This window comes from Gymnogyps californianus, chromosome 4 (genome assembly GCF_018139145.2).
Source record: "Gymnogyps californianus isolate 813 chromosome 4, ASM1813914v2, whole genome shotgun sequence".
In the NCBI taxonomy this organism is placed as follows: Eukaryota; Metazoa; Chordata; class Aves; order Accipitriformes; family Cathartidae; genus Gymnogyps; species Gymnogyps californianus.
In genome coordinates this window covers 43,481,459-43,502,821 of record NC_059474.1, presented here as the reverse complement: position 1 = coordinate 43,502,821, position 21,363 = coordinate 43,481,459, and the positions used below count along the sequence as shown (strand labels likewise).

Below are 21,363 nucleotides of genomic sequence, written 5' to 3'. Positions count from 1 at the left end.
TTCAGTTTTCTCCTAAGAATTGTTCTGCTTTTATCTCGACTTTCTTGTCATGTTGTTCTGCACTTGTTGGAGAGAAGTGTTAAAAAGGTATTAAGTTAAATTACTGGAACATAAAGGCTGAGCGTGGTGATAATGGCAGAGTGTCATGGATGGAGGTTGATCTCACTATAATGAAAGCAAGAGAAATGGAACAATTTTAGAGAGACAGATAAGGCACCTATAAAACTTGTTGCCAGAAAGTTGTAGAAAATGTTTGTTTTCTGCTACAGTGACAAAAAAAGAAATCCTAATGAGTTAGGGTTATTCAGAAACCCTACTGAGTTTCTTAAAATTGCTTATTTTCAACGTATCTTTTGTTCATTTCTATTACAGTGTTTCATGAGAGTTTGATAAAGTTAAACTTTAAAGCAGATAGATAGATACTTCATGTTTTACTGAAAAGATACCATTATAGAATCATAAAGCAAATAAACAGACTATGATACACTGTTTTTGAAAGCAGAAATTGTTGGTGTGTGCGTTCAATACAGTCCTAGGACTGCTTTTCAAGCATGGCAAGTTGTCTAAGTGCATTATAGCTCAGCATTAACGTTTTACAGGGGAGATAAACGGTAAGCAGGATGTTTTATTTACAATAGGTCACAGTAAAATTACATTCCACCCAGATATTAAACCAGTAGAATTATCGATTTTCCGATATTTTCACAAGTTGATTCCTTGGTCATTTTGACTTAATCACTTGGTCATCTTTCACTATTGACTCCTTACTAAAAGCCATAACAGGAGTGAGGTACTTTTTATATACATTATTAAAAGTGAAATGTTGACTGCTGTTACTAATACTTTAAGAGACATTACAGTCTTCAGCATATAAAATTAGAACCCTGTGTTAGACCTAACAAGTTTGTTTTTCACCCAGGATTTCATGCTTACTGGTCAAATAACTGAGAACACAATAGGACCAATTTCTGACTTTATTCCTTGGTCAATTAATTGTGTCTTAGCTAAAAAGATTACTCCATTTGTATTGGGAAACGTGAACGTGGAAAGGTCTAAATAAGGTCACTTCTACCTACATGTAGTTGAGGAACAGTTGTGCAAGACTTATCTACATATGGTGTGACTTGCCAGACAGTAAAGAATAATTTGAGTAAATTTTATTTTCCAAGCAGAGTTAAAGCAGTCTTTTCTACCACTATGTTCCACTTCTGTCATAATTTTTTCAGACATTAAAGAACTGGAAGAAAAAAAGAGTTTAAGTCAGTCAGTTGATGGTAGCTCAGCAGCACTACCTGACTACATACAGGTTTTCCCCCAATATCTCTTAGCAACATGTTGCATGTAGTTTAATGCTGCCTAAAGGGATTTCAAGTCAAAGACTTCATTAGTGATCATTTGATGAACACCAGAGCTAATCCAAAGAAATGGGATTCTGAATTGTCCTTAATGCATGTTTTGCTTATTATCAATAGAGAATAACTTACATCACTATCTTGGTCATCATTATAAAACTGTGTGTGGCAATGAGGACTGTTGTCAAAGCCTAATTTTCCTACATTATCTAAACATTAGTATGTGTATATATTTTTTCAGACTACAAGTAGACTAAAATGTAGTGTTAAACTGAAGAATTCTCAGGAATAGTATGAAAATACTGCTGAAAACTTTGCTCTTCCCAGCAAAAAACCAAGAAAATAGTTAGAAAACATATTTTACTAAACTCAATAACTTGTATTGCAAGGGACTTTTTGACAAGTATGCTAGAGGTGTGCTGGATCTTTCTGACTCTTAAGGATACAAGAGATGAAAAATGAAGCAATTCTACATACGGTTGGAACATTTTATTAATCAAACTTCATTGTACTGATATAAAATCCTCTTTATACTTAAAATTTAGTAGACTAAAACTGCAGACTGGTTTAAAAACTTTTATAATGGTTCATGAAGGTACTACTTCATAACTTAATAGAAAACTTAGAAAATAATTACAACAATTTATTCTATTATAATTGCCAAAGTAATCGCTCAGCGTCCTTCACAAATGGGCTGAAAGTTTCCAATGCTGTCCTACTGAGAGGCTAATCTTACCAGCTGTCAGAACTGTGACATTTGTTCAGTATATTTCTGAGAGCTGTCTTAACATATATATCACTGCCTAAAAAAAAAAAGTGCAATTGAAAGATAAGTGCAATTACCTAGTTTTGTAATTATCAGAAACAATTATTTAGTTGCTAAAATTTCAATGTGTAAAGGTTAATTTTCTGAAGAAGTCAACTTTGTATTACTAATATTGGATATTACTAAACCTTTATTATGATGAAACTTATTTGATATCTCAGACCTAGTCACTTCCTAACTTAAAAGGCAGCTGATCTGTGTGGTAGGAGTATTAGGTACTGCTGCTTTTTTTTTTTTTTTTTCTTTTTTCTTCAGGTAACACACTTCAGTTTCTCTTCATAGATTTCACCCAGTTGTTGAAATGCCAGTAGAACATTATCATTTGGGTCATCACACAGTTCACTCAGTGATGTTCTGTTTTAAAAAAAAAAAAACACAAAAAAATTGTTTCATTTTAAGTTGCTTTAAAGATGGAGTATATATTGTATATTAAAAAGCACAAGTTTATCATACCCAATAGACTTAATGAGGAGTGAAAAATCCTTGAGTGCGTAGTAAGCATCTCCTTCATTTAACCTAAAGGAAGAAAAAAATTCAAATGGATATGCACTATAACATACTGTTTCACCTTTAATAAACCCTGCCACATAGGTTGGGTAAGGATGCAGAGAGCATATGCCATGACCTTAAACACTGACATACTAGTTCATTAGGATTACCGTAGAATAACTATAGGCTTAAAATAATTAATAATGCTGTAGAGACACATTTCTATAATTATACTAAACATGTAAAAGACTCATGAGTAATATTTGGATAGATAATTTATTAATATTATCTTGGGAACATGGTTTCAACTGTTTGAATAACCTGTCACAAGCTAAACTGGAATGCTGTACTTCAGATGAATCTGCTGGCTAAATTGAGCAGGAGATAGTGTAAGCTTTCTATAGATGATGAAGACCCTGTATTTTGCAAAAAGGACACTGATTACTGAAAGGCAACTTAATAAACTCGGTTCCCAGTAATTAAGAATACCACCTTTAAAAAAAAAAATTACAATCAGTATTGTGTTGAAAATACTAGAAGTATAGAATGGTTTGGGCTGGAAAGGACCTTGAAACGTCATCTAGTCCAACCCCCCTGCCATGGGCAGGGACATCTTTCACTAGATCAACTTGATAGAATCAAAGAATGTGATTCTATAATCGGTATATTTCCTCATCTCTTGGTAATGTGGCATCGGTGCCTAACTCTGCTATTTTAACTACAACAGTGCATGGAATGTGTATTCTAATTGTTCTTATTAGAATCTTCTTTGAAGAGCTTACGAAAAAGCAGATAAATTACATGCTCCCAGCAGCACCCTCAGGGAGCAGAGTGAGGTGGTATTTTCTTACTCATAAATAAAAGTTATTGGCTATGAGCATGAAGGCAAAATAAAGATACTTGATAGAGTAGTTGGGAGAGGGAGCTTGTGGTTGAGCTTTTTTGAGCTGAGGTTGGGAATAGAACAGGTATGTGAATGGCTTCATTAAGAACTGCAAGCTAGGAGTTTTATAAAGAGATGGATTTAATGAACAAGGTTACAGAAGGCCAGTGAGATTCAAAGGCAAAAGTGATAACGATGAAAATGACAAGACATCACATTTAGCAGGTGCATCTCTAAAAGATTGAAGAGGACAACAGGGCTGTAAACGGTAAGAGCAAAAGAAAGAAAATCTCAAGTTTAGCTTCTGAGAAGAAACACGACATTGATGCAGTTTATAAGTTGTGTAATTAGGAAGGTGGAAGAGTGTCAAAGATTACTTGTTTGGAGCTCTATCAAGTGTAAGAGCTTGACGGGCTCTTCAGAAGTTTTTTTTATTTACACAAGGTATTTTCACGATGAAAAAGATGAGAAAAGTCCCTGAAATGGGGAAGCCCGATGCAGTAGTCCAGAAGATGGTAACATAGTAGCAGAGAGATGTCAAAAACTTGGTCAAGTAATAAAGACAGAAACGGACTAAAGGAGGAATTTCTGATCAGTGTTAAAACATACAGGCAAGAGAATGTAAAAGAAAAGATTAAAACTCTGGTTTTGGAAAATCTAGAGCATAAGTGATCCAGGAGGAAAGAAGAGAGGCAGACTGCATGTACCATGGGCTTAAACATGAAAATATGATGAGATATGGCAGTGGTCGACCAGCTTGGGCACAGAGGTTTTGGTGGGTGAGTGTGGGTTTTTTTCCTTTAAAGAGAGATGATAGTATGATTGAATTATCAGGACAAGTTGCTAAATGCTTAGAAAAGATTAGGAAAGGGGGAAGCATTGAGGCAATACTGATATAAATACTGAATTACTGGCAAATTTTGCTTTGCTACCGTGAAAGTCATGTTTCTATGATGACAGTCTTCCTATACCGGAAAAGAGTTTGTGTTTTGGATGCCTGTATCTTTTAACACTGATCATTAATTCCTCCTTTAATCTGTTTCTGTGTTTATTATTTGACGAAGCTTTTGACATCTCTTTGCTACTATGTTACCATCTTCTGGACTACTGCATTAGGCGTCCTCATTTCAGGGACTTTCCTCATCTTTTTCATTGTGAAAAAACCTTGATTAAATAAAAAAAAAACTTCAGTGACACAGGTTATTTTGACAGGCTCTTCAGAAGTCAAGACTTCCCGTTTATGGTACTGTTTTGAATACCCAGCTAATGCTTTACAGCCATTGCCATTGGACTTTAATGTAGTATGTGTTTTATTCTCATTAAAATATTCAATAATCTAATCAAATTTAACAGCTATTCCAGCCCGAAGTTCTGGAGGGAGAAGGCTTTAAAAACAAAAAGATGTACTTATGTACCATATTGTAAACAATGCTGCTGTTTAACCGTGTTAAAAATGGTAGTACGTACCAGTTATCAGTTGTCAATGCAATCAAGGAACCATGCTTATAGAAGTCCAGTGCATATGCATTGAGTGGCCTCCTCCTTCCTTGATTATCATACTTGTTCAAATAAAGCAGGGGGCAGTTTGTGACATTAATTCCAAGGGAACGTAAGACAGCCTAAAAAGAAAAAAAGAAATATCAGTTGAATAGCTACTGTGCCTATTTTGCCAAACCTACACCTTTAGACCCACAGCTGGAAAGTTCCACGCTTCTAATCCTGGACCACTCCAAAAATCTGCACAAGTACATGTAGGCTGTAGATGCAGGAGAGAGTTTGTTAGTAAAGCGACTTATACTGCCAGTGCAGCTCTGGGATGTTCTGAGTAATTTAGTTTGACTAGGCCACTGGATTTCTCTTGAGTTTTAGATCAGGATTTTCCCATATACATAGATCATGAATTCAGACTCTCTCACTGATGTTTTGAATGTATTAACCTTAATCATGGAACATTTTAGGGATGAAGGTGAATTTGAAATGCCCAGTTGTAGGAATTTAATTTTGTCTATTAGAGAATTATGAGTCGTGATAATTCCCTAACGCCACAAAGCCCATGTAGAAGACTGCAGGAAAATGCAAGCTGACAGTAAACATGTTGATGTATATTACAGTTAAGCTAATTCATATGCTATCTAATGGAATCATCGAAATCCTAGATGAGAAGCAAATGATCAATGCAATAATGCATCCTTTTGCTAGGATCCTTGAGACTACTGTGTGATTGATTTAAAAAAAAAACCTAAAAAAAAACCTCCTGACATGGAGAAAACAAACCGGGGATATGGTTTGAATCTGAAATTTTAGAGTAATTTACTTGTCTCAGTCTCGAAAGCAACAGAGGCCTTGCAAGAAAGCAAACTATTTACAGATTTTTTTCCTACATCCATCTATTCTGTGTTTCTTGCACTGTGATAATGTGGTGCTACTCAGTGCTGATTTTTTTTTTTTGAGACCTTTCACATTGTTTCTCCTGAAGAGTGCCACATAAGCATAGTACCATCATATTACACAGAGGCAAGAAGATAGTAATAATAAAATATTTTTATTGAACTGTAATAAAATTCTGCCCCCCATGAAAAAATAACTTACTTTATTAATGATCTCCCCATGAAACAGATCATTATCAACCACTCCAGATAAACATGCAAAAGGTGAGATGGCAGATACGCTTTTGGTGTCATCCATCAAATAAGATGCTAGTTCAGAGCCATGCCAATTCTTAGATGTAAAATCTAGACAAGAAGTTTCAAATACAATGTAAGCTATGCAGACACAAGCTCCCTTTCAGCAATCTATTTTAAAAGTGAGAAAATCAGTTCAGTAGACAATGACAGGAAATAGGGCTAATCTTCTAAACTTAAATCCTTCTTGACAGATGTTTGTTTCTTTTGTTCATAAGAACCTCTACGCAATTAATTATAATCCCCCCCTTGCAAATTAAGCCTGTCTTCTTGACTCATCTGTAGCCAAAATTGCTAACAGCATGAAGTTGTGCCAAAAACAAAGGGAATGTTACCATTAGAAGACTTATTTTACCTTCATCTTTTATTCTGTCCTACGTAGAAGAAAAACAGGTTTTTTCAACCTGTATTCACAGGTCTTAATAGCTAGACATCTAATAATTTTTATTGCTATCCTCTGGACTCCCAGCCAACATTTTTCTTGAAGCGTGGAGCTCTAAAGGATGAATATTCTAACTGAGGCCCTGTTAGGGCTTAAGTATGTGAAGGTTGTCACATACAAGCACTCTGCTTTATGCAACCCAGCATGAATTTCTCTTTTTTACAACAGCATGGCATTTCAGTTGGCTTACGGTCTACCTGTAACTTCAATCACTGTCTGTAGAAGACCTGTCTTGTTATTTCTAAATATATTTGTACTTTTGATTTTCCTTTTCTAAATAGAAACTTGTTCTTTATTTCCAAATTATGAATGATACTTTCAATCCTTACGCTGCAACCTCTTCTGCTTTGTGTTATGGTAAGTATGCTGTAGTTACACTGTTTATAGCGTTCATAAAAAAATCTGAGCAGTTTGACATAGTTTTTTTTTTTGCAGCCTCACCCCAAGACAAAAGTCTCTGCCACCTCTTGAACTACAGGACATGGTTTGATCTTGCATTTCTTTTTCTGGAAATCTAATGGAAAATGTTTCTTTCAAAGTGAAACAGCTTCAGCAAGATGGGGAGAATGCAACCATATTACACCTTCAATTTAAACAAGAAGCTTTACCGTTCAAGTAGAATAGGAAACTCAATTTCCACAGCTCATATCCTGGGTAAAAGTAGCATTAGTAACACTAATATATATAAAGGAATATATATCCTGAAAATGCAAGGCAGCCCATGCTGTGCTCTTCTAATTTGGAATTCCGTCATTCTGTGATTTACAGCTCTTCATTTCCTACGTTTTTCAGGTAACATATCAAGGTGTGGGGTCCCTCCATTGTTAAAATAAGCAATCTTAAATTTAATATGAAAAAATAGGATTTCACTATAGTGTTGGTAATGTTATACCATTATGCAGCACTTTCCAGTGCTCTGTACTGGAAATGGAAAACTCCTATTTACCATCCCAAGCCACACGTAGTATTCAATCTTGTTTTGCATTCACCTTATCCGTTTATCTCCCCCAGTGCCTCACCTTTGTATTAAGTTGATGTCCACTTTATACAAACCTTTCTATGATCCAGCTATCATCATACCTGAAGCTCAAAGTAGATTATAAGAAATGGTAGTTTGTAAGGTGACTTGGGCTTTTTTTTTTTTTTCCCCATTTGTACACAGCAGAGACTAAAAAAATCACTGTACCAGTGTACAAAAAAAGGATGAATAAATACAGTTATCTGCTATAATTAAAGTGCTTCCTTACTGCAAAAATAGTATTTTTGAAGGCCTGTTATTTTTAGAGGAGCTAAGCAATGAGACAGTGGTATACTACATTGCTTTTATAGCTCTCTTTAAGGAAGTAACATGAGATTATGTAGTAGTTAAATATTTTTCACCCAACAGCAATCCATATTGCTTGGTAATTTTATAGTCATGCCTTTTCACATTGCTTTGGTTATTGAACATCATTTATTGTTGTATAAGTATGTATATGTATAAGCATATACATATGTATATGTATAAGCATAAGTAAGTTAGTTGATTTAACAAATGGTGCAGTGTTCTTTAATTGTTACTTCAACCTTAAGGCTGTTCAGATGTTGAAAATCTAACATTTGTAAGACTCTGAAAGCAATTCAAGTATCACAGGCATTTGAGGATCTGCAAATGCACTGACGATTAGATAAAAAGGCTTTTATTCAATAATTATACTTAATATATTTTTTCCTTCTATAAAAAAGTCCCTTGATTTTTATTTCCTCTACAAAATAATAAAAGAATAGCAACTATAATAATCCTTTTCCTGTACAAAATTTTTACCGTATACAATATAATCTATAATGCTTGTAAAACAAAAGTGAAATAGAAATTGTATCTCTTTATTAGCATGTCTGAAGTCACCATTTTTTTCTTTACAAAATACGAATTAACCTAAATTTCCTACTACAATCAATTTCAGTAATTATAACTATGCATTAATTTTTCACTTCCTACCTGTCTTTGACAGTGGAAGTCTGTATTCTTGTTCCATATCTGCCAGCTTGGCAGTTGTCAGAAGAAAATGAGCAAAATTTTCCTCTACTTTGGTGTTGTACTCATTTACAGCATCTGCAAAGTCTTCTGGCAGATCTTCTAGGAAGACCTGAAATAACATGCAGTGTTGCTTAATTCAGGTAATTTCTCCAAAAGTGTCAGTTCTGCATTGGTGCATACATAAAGTATTAGTACACACATAGCATATTAGTAGAAAGAAGGAAAGCCTACAGCTCCAAACTTTACCCAACTTGTCAGACTGCCTGACCATCTAGAATTAATGGATCTCAAATATGAACATGAATTTCATGCAGAAAAAGGTGTGGAAGATAAACAGTAAGTATAAAATTCCTAGATTTTTACTCACAGACTACGTGGCAAACAGCTTTATTAAAGATGCTTCAGCTAGCTAAAACGGGACTTTTGAAGGGCTGCCTTTCCGCGATCTTGTTTTGCGTACCTTGGTGTTCAACAGGTTCCCTACCAGCATGACAGACTGATGCTTTGCTGCCATTAGCCACAGCAGCCCTGTAATCTCTCCTACATGACTAGCCACTTTTCAGAAATAAATAACATTTTTCCTCTTGGAATGCTCGCTGGAAACTGGCCACATAAACATCTTCATCTGGAAGAAGTTTCCTTTGTTGTTCCAGCCATAGCTGTGTCCTCCAAAATTTTAAGGCTTTGCACAGAAGAGCCAAGACGAGCACATTACAAATGTTTCACTTTCTGCCTGTACCCATGGTGGGTTAACTTTGTGCATAACTAATGTTAATGCTCATGCTACTAACATTGTCCCATTTTTGGAAAAAGCCCTAAGCCTACAGTGTCATGTACCACAGAGCATGCTGGTGTCCTTCTGGGTCATTGGTACGTGTCACAAAAAGATACAGCTCCTTAGACGGACACAAAATTCTAGCACAGTGAGGAGAAGAAAGTAAATTGCCATTTGGGGAAGAGATACTGGAGTAGTATTGTACAAAGAAATGCTGTGTCATTTATACGTTCACATTTTGCACATATCATGACAGTAACTGTATAATCATCTGTCATCACTAAAACGTACTTGAATAATGTGGTACTTTTCATTTTACCTGACACTCAACTGCTACTTCTGTGGTTCAATCAAGGCTTCTTTGTTTTAATCCAGTAAGTACTTTCTTCATTATTCTAGCCACTTGTATTGCATGTAGGTGGCAAGGTGTTGGCGGGGGGGGAGGGAAGGGGTGTGGCACGATTCAGGGCTGGCTGCTGTGAGAAGAGGGCAAGGGCTGCCCCATGACTGACACAGCCAGCTCCAATGGCCCCACCACAGGACAGACCTGAGCCCATCAGGCACAGGTGCAGCACCTCTGGGAAAACTTATTTAAGAAAGGGCAAAAATGTCACACAGGCAGAGTGAGAAGCAGCAGTGCGAACACCAAGATCAGAGAAGGAGGGGGAGGAGGTGCTCCAGGTGATGAAGCGGAGATTCCCTTGCAGCCTGTAGAAGAGACCACAGTGGAGTAGAGATTTCCCTGCAGCTGTCTCAGTGGAGAAGACCATGCTGGAGCAGATATCCACACCGCAGCCTGTGAAGGACCCCACAAAAGAGCAGCTGGATGTGTCCTGAAAGAACTACAGCCCATGGAGAGCCCACACTGGAGCAGATTTATCCTGAAGGACTGCAGCCCACAGAGAGGACTCACACCGAAGCAGGGGTGATGTGTGAGGAGGAAGGAGCAGCAGAGCGAGCTGTTAAGAACTGACCACAACAACTCATTTCTCATTTCCCATCAGCCCTGAACTGCTTGGGGTAGGGGGCAGGTAAAGGAGTCAGGAATAAAGGAGTAAAGTTGAGCCTGGGGAAGGCAGGAGGAGGGGGAAGGTGGTGCTGAAATTTTTATTTTTTGTTTCTCACTACCAAAATCCATTTTAATTGGCAACAAATTAATCCAATTTTCCACAAGTTGAGGCTGTTTTGCCCATGATCATAACTGGTAAGCAATCTCCCTGGTTTTGTCTCGACCCATGAGCTTTGCCATCCTATTTTCTCCCCCATCCTGTTGAGATGGAGGAGTAAGAGAGCAGCTGGGTGGGCAGCTACCTGCTGGCCCACCAGGCTACCATACATCCATAATGACACTAGTCTAACTGACAAAAGGAAACCAGTTCATTGAAGTAGTACACAACGTAAGTTACAGTAAAGACCAATGCTTTGTCTACCTTTGACTGGCAAAATGTGCGTTTATATTTCATTGAGCAGGCTGGAAGATATTTTCTCCCAAATAGGTTTGCTAGAATGAGCACTAGCTTTTCCAGGACATCTTCTGAAAAAACAGTTGAGCCTATATCAAAACAGAAAGTACTTGGGTTAAATATGAAAGTGTAAAAAAAAAAAAAATATTTTTTTTTTTTTTTTTTTTTTGCTTAAAATAAACAACTCCTATTCAGGAGTTTCCTTCCCAGCTGCCATTGTCATGACAGAGGTTATGCAAAACTATGTTGGATAAAGATCAATGCATTATATACAAAAAACTCTGGTAGATAATTAAGCAACCAATAATATGTACAAATTAATACTTTATTCTCATACGTTCACATACTGCAGCATATCTCAGTGCACAGAATGGATTTGACTCATGTAACGAGACATTAGCTGTATTTCATTTTTTTAATTTGTTGATATTCAGAGTGGTTATCCATCTTATTTGCTACATGGCATTCAAATCTTGCTCTGGACTCAGAATTATTAATTTTTCTATGTATAGCATTCTTTTTTACCTCATTAGAACATTTCACAAACAGTAAATTTAGGTTCATGATACCAGCATTGCCATGTGTGCGCCTTGGCTTTCTCGGACAGAAATATAAGCATATGCAGAGCACATAAAGGCAGAGGCCAAGGATATGAGGATGAAGGCTAGGCAAGCAAAAGGTGGCAGTAGCAAGAAAGCACCCATAAAATTTCAGAACCGTTGGGGTTACAGAGCCTGCCATAGACTGCAATTAAGATGCATGGAGTATTATTTACCTTTAATTGGCTGGCACAATTTGTGGAATAAACCTTTCACAAGAAAGCTCACTAAAACAAAATTTGAAGGCTCGTAATAGTACAAGTGTGTCACAAGTCCAGCAAATCCTATGGGGTTACCTTCTTGATCCAAGTAGCCCTATTTAATTTAAAAACAAAAAAAGCTTAGTTGTGAAAGATGAACTTGTATATGACAAAAATAGAAAATAGTAGCATTCAGAAGAATGGTCCTTCAACCTAATGCATAGGTACCTATTGAGACCATTCAGTTTCCACTGAAAGGCAAAAATTTTTCCTTACTGAAAAACAAGTCACCAACTATTTGAGTATTTCCATGGGAGATCTTCATATCCCTGTGCAAAGCATAGATCTTGACTTCACAGTTTTAGCGCCAATTTAGATCATGTTGCAAATGAAAAGTGCATACAGTCACCAAAGTAATATTTGATGCAACTTTCATTAAAAAAACCCCTATTAACCCAAATGTTTGATGGGATAAAAGCACAGCAAGCAGTGATCTGTCAAATATGTTACTGCAAGATGTTTGGGTGCTAGAAGCTTATATAGTTTCAAGAAACAACAGGACAAGCTCATGGAATAAAACTCCATTAAAGGCTACAAATTCCAGGACACCTCTCCTGTCAGAGATCACCCTGCATCACGCCCTGTAAGAAAGTAGGAAGTATCCAGAGAACCATCATTATATGGTTGCCCTTTTTTTTTTTTAATACATTTCCCTGGGAAAATAATTGGAGACAGGATACTAGGTATGTGGGCTAGGTTTTGTCCAGTTCTTATGCTAACTGTAACTTTTTGGAAATGTTACTAATCTGTCTTGTGCACTAATCAGATTCTTCTCTTCAATAGGGATGTCAGACTCCTGGTCTTACACACAAGGGACACCCAGCAGAGGAGGCAGAAATGTTGGTTAGGGCTCCTATTGGGAGCAGGACTGGGAAACCTGGGCACAGATGATTTGTTAATGTAATCGCATTATTGGTGCCTCTTACTGCCTGTAGTCCTGAGCTGTAAGCCAAAATGGAGTCACGCATAAAAATTTTCCAAAATGGTATCCATCAAATTGAAACTATTACTATGGAGAGATACACCACTAATTTTCAGTCTTCTCTAAGACCTACTTCCTAAATTTTTGTTAGAGATATAATTTCTCCCAGCATTTTGGAGATCATGTCATCCTTAGTATGTTTTAAACCCCTATCATTTCACATGCATGCATTTTCATATACAATATAAATGCACAACTTACTTTCCTAATCAATTTGTAATCATATAGACCATACCATAAGACTTTTTCTATTGAATTTATTCCATAAGTAGCTCAGAATTAACCTCAAACTTAAAGCACTCTAATTTTAGAAATTTAAGGAAACAGATAACAGAAAGAAATAGCCTGTTGCTATAGAATATAAAATATATGGTTCTTAAAATGAAAGCATACTAACACAAACAAATGAGAATCTGTAGATTTAAGAAGAACTAGCCTTTATGAGAATGAGTTAAAACCTACCTCTTTGATAAGAAATTGCAAGGAAAATACAAAATAAATTTTTAATATTTCAGCATATCTTTCCTTTCTGAACGACATCAGTGAGTGCTTCAACACTGACAATGCCTGGTCAAACAAACCGGGGGGGGGGGGGGGGGGGGGGGGGGGGGGGGGGGGGGGGGGGGGGGGGGGGAGGGAAAAGAGAAATTAGAAATCCAAGGGAATGTTGATATTGTAACAAGCAAAGAAATTTAATATCCAGGTTTTATGCTTTGTTTAATCAATTGGTTTTCAGGGTGAAAATGCTGGGTGGGGGTTATGTTGTATTTTTATGTAAATTGAATGTGTAACTCCTGGAAATGCTTGTGAAAAAGTCTCCGTGTCAGATGTGTGCTTATTTTCTAAATTTATGCTAAGGTTTGTAAAGTTAATTACAAGAAATTCATATAGACATCTAAAATACAAGGATTTAAATAACATTAAACTAAAAGCAGGAAGTTTTGAAATTATTCCTTACACTTGAATACCATTTTAATATTTTAATATTTAACACAGAAGTTTACCAATTTACTTTGTTATCTTAAGAAGACTTATGTGTGAATTCATTCAGTGAGTCCTTGAAAATAATGTCTATATGCCGAAGTGGATGCAAAAAAAAGATGATCTGGAGGTAAGAGTTCCTTAATAATTACAAGAGGAGATCTCTGACCAATTTGTAATCGTGGTCATGAGTTGTTTACTTAAATCACTGCATTAAATGGCAAGAATAAGAATTCTTTGATTCCAGAGAGTTGGTATGAGGATTTAAACAAGTAATACATAGAATTTTCTCATTGTTTCAATTGAGAGAGCACTTCATAGCTCCCCTCTTCCCTATAGAAATGTATGTTCACATCTTCTCCTCAAATAAAGCTGAAATCTTAAATATTGGAAGACTTTCTGATTCTCCAAGTCATGCAAATACTGCATAGAACAAGAATCAGTAAAAATACCTTCCTGATAGTAGCATGCTTTCTGATAATAATACTTATTGCAAAGAATAAGTGTATTCAAATGGACAGTACAATACTGTGGATATGGCGGCACAGGTACTAGAAGCAGTATAGCAGAGTATGCAATTTCATTTGAAGGCAGATTGCTTACTTCTGAAGTGCATAACTTTCTGCTCACGTTAAGGAGACATTATAATTTAATTAAATTGCTATTAAGAAAAAAAATATTAAACCTTTGCTCTGGCATCTGCTTTGTCATCAGCTCTCACAGCCAACAGCATGAGTCTCAATATTAAGGAAACAGTCAGAGGAAACTGGCCTTTCAACTGAGGTACATTGGATTTGATAAGTCTTTCAACTTTGGGCAGTGGGATATCGTAGAAGAACACATTTCCAATCATATCTTGTCCCCGTCTTCCAGCACGCCCTGACATCTAAGAATAAAATATTTAATAATTATATCATTAAAATAATAACATTATTAATTTTTAAATAAAATATACCTAAGTTGTATATACTTGTACCATCTATACAGTCTTAATAAAGCATTTGGGCAGAATTATTAAAATAATGTGTGCAAAGTATGTTGTACCTCAAATATAGCTGGTTTACAAATGTGGTGGGTTTATTTACTTTTTTAAATATGAACTTCCAAATTTGATACAAGACCTACACACTGGCCAGGATACTTACGTTCTCTCACATGTCTTTTTAACATTTATATTTCTTCAAGGTAAGCTTTAACTTAATTTATACCTATACACAGCTTTATTTTCAAGTTACATTGAGCTCTGAATTACTTCTGGGTAGGTTTGGGGCAGAGGTAGTCTCAGTATGAATAAAGAGCACAGAATATGAATAAGGAGTAGAAAGAAGCTTCCTAAGGGTGTATTCCCTTGCTTGGATCACCTGTTCTTGGTCAGTTCCACTGTGGGGACTTGCCCCTTGTACCAGATGATGTGACAAAGCTAGAGTCATACCATTTATGTGCAGCAGAAGGGAGATGCACATAGGTCCGGCTACTGCACAGATCCACTCACACTCTGACTCTGAGAACTGCCTGCCAGGTGATGCCATCAGCTGTATCTGGCCTATATGGCCTCCTGAACCAAAGGCAAACTGGCAGTACTTCATGGAAATACAGGTTTGAAAAGTAGCACAAGAGCAGGAAACAGGGGCTGATGAAGAGGTTAGAGTTCTGCTTTATTGCACTTGCAACCTCATCTACACACTGCTGTGTGGCATTGTGTGGAGTGCCACTTCCAAGATGGAACTCAAATGTCCCTATTAATCCAGTCAGCAATCTTTCTTTTCCTCATTACATCCCCACTGTATATTCTAATAGCACATTTTTTACACGTTTTTAAAAACCTGGCTAGAACAAAACAGCTTTTGTCTTTCTGGCTCCCATAACTGAAAGCCGAATCTATGCCTGTAATTCACTGAGCGATTGTAATACTTTCATTGCTGATATAGGTCTTTTGACTACATACATTATTTGTGGGCTGGCAGTTCTGAAACATTAGTAAAATCACCTTAGCTAAAAATATTATTGTCAGCAAAATGAACAGCTAAAACTCAGAACATAACCAGAAGTATATGTAAAAGAAAAGACATTTTTTCTGAATTTGTGTGTGATGACAGCTACATGTATACTGTGCTTGTAATAAAAAGTAGGTGTTCTATTTCCATACCTGTCTGTAATTTAGGGCATCTAAAAAGACAGAATCTTCAGCAAAGACAACAGATTTACATGGCATGTTGATTCCTAGAGCAAGTGTTGAAGTAGCTGTGACTACCTATAAAATATGAAACATGAGTATATCTATTAGAAATGGCAACATCCCATTTAAAAAAAACACCTGTAATATCCAACTTAAATCAACAAGAATTTTACTATCATTTTTCATATAGCTAAACTTTAACCTGATTAATTTAACAGAGCTATGAACATACATGAATTTCACTCTTTAGTGTAGTTCATATAGCCATTACATATGCATATTAAACTTTTGTATCCTGAAAGTTTATACCACAACTTTTATGGAACACAAATTTAAATAATATTGAAATTGAACACGAATCGAAATATTCCGTGAAGACAGAACAAAATATCACAATCCTATAGAGTTCATTTAACTAAAACACATTCAGTTGGCTGTGGTAAAAGACAATAAAAAAATGTTCCTATAAATACATTAGCAACAAAACGAGGGTTAAGGAGAATCTCCATCCTTTATTGGATGCAGGGGGAAACATAGTGACAAAGGCTGAGGAAAAGGCTAAGGTACTTAATGCCTTCTTTGCCTCAGTCTTTAATACTAAGACCAGTTGTTCTCAGGGTACCCAGCCCCCTGAGCTGGAAGACAGGGGCAGGGAGCAGAATGAAGCCCCCGTAATCCATGGGGAAATGGTTAGCGACCTGCTACACCACTTAGACACACACAAGTCTGTGGGGCCAGATGGGATCCACCCAAGGGTACTGAGGGAGCTGGCGGAAGTGCTCACCAGGCCGCTTTCCATCATTTATCAGCAGTCCTGGCTAACCAGGGAGGTCCCAGTTGACCAGAGGTTAGCAAATGTGACACCCGTCTACAAGAAGGGCCGGAAGGAGGATCCGGGGAACTACAGGCCTGCCAGTCTGACCTCAGTGCCAGGGAAGGTTACGGAGCAGATCATCTTGAGTGCTATCACATGGCATGCACAGGACAACCAGGTGATCAGGCCCAGCCAGCATGAGTTTGTGAAAGGCAGGTCCTGCTTGACTAACCTGATCTCCTTCTATGACAAAGTGACCTGCTCCGTGGATGAGGGAAAGGCTGTGGATGTTGTCTGCCTAGACTTTAGTAAAGCCTTTGACACCGTTTCTGACAGCATTCTCCTGGAGAAACTGGCTGCTCATGGTCTGGACGGGTGTACTCTTTGCTGGGTAAAAAAACTGGCTGGATGGCCGGGCCCAAAGAGTTGTGGTGAATGGAGTTAAATCCAGTTGGCGGCCGGTCACAAGTGGTGTTCCCCAGGGCTCAGTATTGGGGCCAGTTCTGTTTAACAGCTTTATCAGTGATTTGGACAAGGGGATCGAGTGCACCCTCAGTAAGTTTGCAGACGACACCAAGTTGGGCAGGAGTGTTGATCTGCTTGAGGGAAAGAAGGCTCTACAGAGGGATCCGGACAGGCTGGATCAATGGGCAGAGGCCAATTGTACGAGGTTCAACAAGGCTAAGTGCCAGATCCTGCACTTGGGCCATAACAACCCCATGCAATGCTACAGGCTTGGGGAAGAGTGGCTGGAAAGCTGCCTGGCGGAAAAAGACCTGGGGGTGTTGGTCAACAGCTGGCTGAATATGAGCCAGCAGTGCACCCAGGTGGCCAAGAAGGCCAATAGCATCCTGGCTTGTATCAGAAATAGTGTGGCCAGCAGGACTAGGGAAGTGATCATCCCCCTGGACTCGGCACTGGTGAGGCTGCACCTCGAATACTGTGTTCAGTTTTGGGCCCCTCACTACAAGAAAGACGTTGAGGTGCTGGAGCGTGTCCAAAGAAGGGCAACGAAGCTCGTGAAGAGTCTAGAGCACAAGTCTTATGAGGAGCGGCTGAGGGAACTGGGGTTGGTTAGCCTGGAGAAAAGGAGGCTCAGGGGAGACCTTATCTTCACTACAGCTACCTGAAAGGAGGTTGTAGCAAGGTGGGTGTCAGTCTCTTCTCCCAAGTAACAAGCGATAGCACGAGAGGAAATGGCCTCAAGTTGCACCAGGAGAGGTTTAGATTGGATATTAGGAAAAAGTTCTTCACTCAAAGGGTTGTCAAGCATTGGAACAGGCTGCCCAGGGAAGTGGTTGAGTCACCATCCCTGGAGGTATTTAAGAGACGTGTAGACGTGGCGCTTAGGGACATGGTTTAGTGGGGGACTTGGTAGTGCCAGATTAACGGTTGGACTCAATGATCTTAAGGGTCTTTTCCCTTAGGGTATGCTAATCTGAAGGATAGAAACTCTTAGTTAGAAAAAAAGTTCTATAGCTGTCAGTTCACTTAGGTTATTTTGGAAGGTTTGGAAACCTTCATGTCAACATTTTTTAAATGAGCATGACAAAGTCAATGCAATATATTTTACCACTGGTGAAAGGTACACTATATTTTTTAATAAAATATATGGAGAAATTAAAATTTAAAAGAAAAAAGAACTGATCCCAATTTACGAACCTTGATATATCCCAGCCTGAAAAGCATCTCCACTACTTGTCTCTCCTTGGTGCCCATAGATCCATGATGATACCCAATGCCCCTCAGTGCCATCATTTGCTGCAGATAACCTCTTCTCTCAAACCTAAGTCGATAAAAAATCTTCCTCAAAGTCTACAAACAAAAAGAAATGTTAAGTATTAACCACAACTAGGTAGTATTAATGAAAAAAAGTCTTCTCTGATAAAGTCCCAAGCACTACAGAGAAATATAGCCGTTTATGATCTTCAGTGAACCTGAAGCCCAAAGTATGTAATTGGATGTGTATCATCAGTAGCTTCATTATGACCACAATTCTATGTACTGTTAGGTTTTTTCACCTTTCAACAAATGGCATTACAACAGTCTCAATTGTCTTACCATGCAGCTAGATGCAACCAGACATGGCAAGCTGGCATGTTCATGACTTTCTGTGCTGGTTTTGGCTGGGATAGAGTTAATTTTCTTCACAGTAGCTAGTATGGGGCTGTGTTTTGGATTTGTGCTGGAAACAGTGTTGATAACACAGGGATGTTTTTGTTATTGCTGAGCAGTGCTTACACAGAGTCAGGGCCTTCTCTGCTCCTCACACCACCCCACCAGTAAGTAGGCTGGGGGTGCACAAGAAGTTGGGAAGGGACACAGCTGGGACAGCTGACCCCAGCTGACCAAAGGGATATCCCATACCATATGACATCATGCTCAGCATATAAAGCCGGGGGAAGAAGGAGGAAGGTGGGGGACATTCGGAGTGATGGCGTTTTGTCTTCCCAAGTAACCGTTACGGGTGATGGAGCCCTGCTTTCCTGGAGACGGCTGAACACCTGCCTGCCGATGGGAAGTAGTGAATGAATTCCTTGTTTTGCTTTGCTTGCATGTGTGGCTTTTGCTTTACCGATTAAACTGTCTTTATCTCAACCCACAAGTTTTCTCACTTTTACTCTGCCAGTTCTCTCCCTGATCCCACCAGGGGGAAGTGAGCGAGTGGCTGCATGGTGCTTAGTTGCCAGCTGGGATTAAACCACGACACTTTCCTACTCAAAGCATGGCCTCACGACCATGTAGTGCGTGCCACTATCACAGAACAAATTCCTAAGTAGCTACGTGAAATTGATACTCTTTTGCTTTTGTTTGTCATCCCTGCTTGGTACCACCATCTCACCTCACAACACCGTTAGAAGTTTCCCTTTCCCAAACTCAGAAAGAGCACTGAATTAAGCTTTTTCAGTATTTTCTGAACTTCACTCTACAGGTAAGTGCCATCTGTTCCAAAGTCCAAGCTACTTCTTCACTGCCTTTACTCATGTGCAACTATGGGAAGCAGTATTCCTTCCATGCTGGCTGCCAGCAGTCCAAAAATGCCATTGGGATCCCAAGTTCCCAGGATAAGGAATCATGAGAATTTTCAACTTTGGTCCCAATACACAGAATTTTCCTCTCTTTCACACACTAAGCAGAAAGCATTATCAAGACACTTCATCAAAATTTTGAGCACCTTTTCTCTGGATTAAGAGCTATATATCACAATTACTTTTTTTAATAAAAAAAACTCCAGCCATGAAAAGACAGCTACATGAACCACAGTCATGTTTCAGGAAGTTTAGACCAGAGGGGATCTCCTCGATCAAGGCCCAGTCACCCACTACTGCTGGAAATCACATCATATAAATCTCTTTCATAGATTATTCCTTAATTATTTGTATACAAATACATACATTAATATTTCTGATGGACATCTGCAGATTTTCAGAGCTTTTCTCACCTTTTCTTTCCTCAGGGAGCATAAACACATTGAAGATCATGGAAAATTTTGCTTTGTGAGGACTAGAACTTTTAGAACCTAAAATAATTTATTATTTAGTATTTTTACAAGATATGAAGGGCTTTAAAATGTTTTGATAAGTACACCAAGGTGCCATACAGCCTATGCTGATGACTCAGTCAGAAAAATAGGAGTCTGAGATCTGAATCAACAAATAACAGAACTGCATTGCTGATAGTTCATGGAAATGAATTAATCATAGTATATATCCCAGGACTCCTATCACAAGGACAAGTCAACATCTTTTTATTTGGCAGAATGGAAGTTGTCCATACATCTTAAAAATAAAGTTATCTAAGATTGATACCTGGAATCAAATTTAAATGGAAATATTCAGAATGTTTCATGAAGTCAATGTGTACTGTTATGAAGTACAACTGCATCACACATTATATGCATTTTATGTATTTATGCAGAAATTCATGCATTTTAGACATACATAAATGTCTAACATAAATGTATGTTTAGACATACAACCAAAACCATATTATAATTATCAGTGAATTACTTACATCTTCATCCACTGCTTTAGGATCAGCGTAAGTACACGCAGAAGGGATAGCAGTTAGCCTTTTAAGTCTTTTTTCTAACTGTTGTTTTGTAGTCAAAAGAAGTACCATGTTTTCCGTTTTACTGGGGCTCAACTTTTTGGTATCCCTGTATACAATATATAATTAAAATTATTATTTCTGTAATTAACATACATTTCTCAATTTTAAAATATTCTTTGGGTACTGAAAGATGCAGACTCATTCCCTTTTAATACCTACATGTAGGTAGATCTGTTAATGTAAATTTACTGATAATGCTAACAGCTTCATTTTATCATGGCTTGTATGCAAAACAGCAAGTAATTCTGGGTGAAGTAGAGAGGAGGAATTATGGTGATACAGAAAAATGAAGGAAGATGAAGACAGCAACTGTAAGTACCTCATTTAGCAAATTAGTAAGCTAACAAGATTGCACAGTAGAAGAATTAAACATGAACAAGAAATGTGATGGATTTTCTGCAAATAATGACATGGACAGTAAGGATTTAGGACAGGAGTTGAAGAAGAGAGGGGAGGGAAAACTATTTAGAGGCAGATTTTTCAAGCTACTTCAATGTCTAAATATGTGTC

General features: G+C 37.8%; 1 protein-coding gene across 1 annotated transcript in view; it reads right to left on the bottom strand.

Moving 5' to 3' along the window:
* Positions 1–2,429: 2,429 nt before the first annotated feature.
* Positions 2,430–21,363, bottom strand: part of DDX60 (DExD/H-box helicase 60) — a 47,393-nt gene continuing 28,459 nt past the window's right edge. The window contains exons 27-38 of the mRNA XM_050895635.1: positions 20,755–20,899; positions 18,403–18,555; positions 15,897–16,001; positions 14,436–14,636; positions 13,232–13,336; positions 11,704–11,842; positions 10,896–11,017; positions 8,652–8,799; positions 6,140–6,282; positions 5,018–5,169; positions 2,632–2,694; positions 2,430–2,532 (exon numbers count right to left, since the gene is read on the bottom strand). Coding sequence (XP_050751592.1) covers positions 2,430–2,532; positions 2,632–2,694; positions 5,018–5,169; positions 6,140–6,282; positions 8,652–8,799; positions 10,896–11,017; positions 11,704–11,842; positions 13,232–13,336; positions 14,436–14,636; positions 15,897–16,001; positions 18,403–18,555; positions 20,755–20,899 — 1,579 coding nt within the window. The remainder of the gene's footprint in view (positions 2,533–2,631; positions 2,695–5,017; positions 5,170–6,139; positions 6,283–8,651; positions 8,800–10,895; positions 11,018–11,703; positions 11,843–13,231; positions 13,337–14,435; positions 14,637–15,896; positions 16,002–18,402; positions 18,556–20,754; positions 20,900–21,363) is intronic.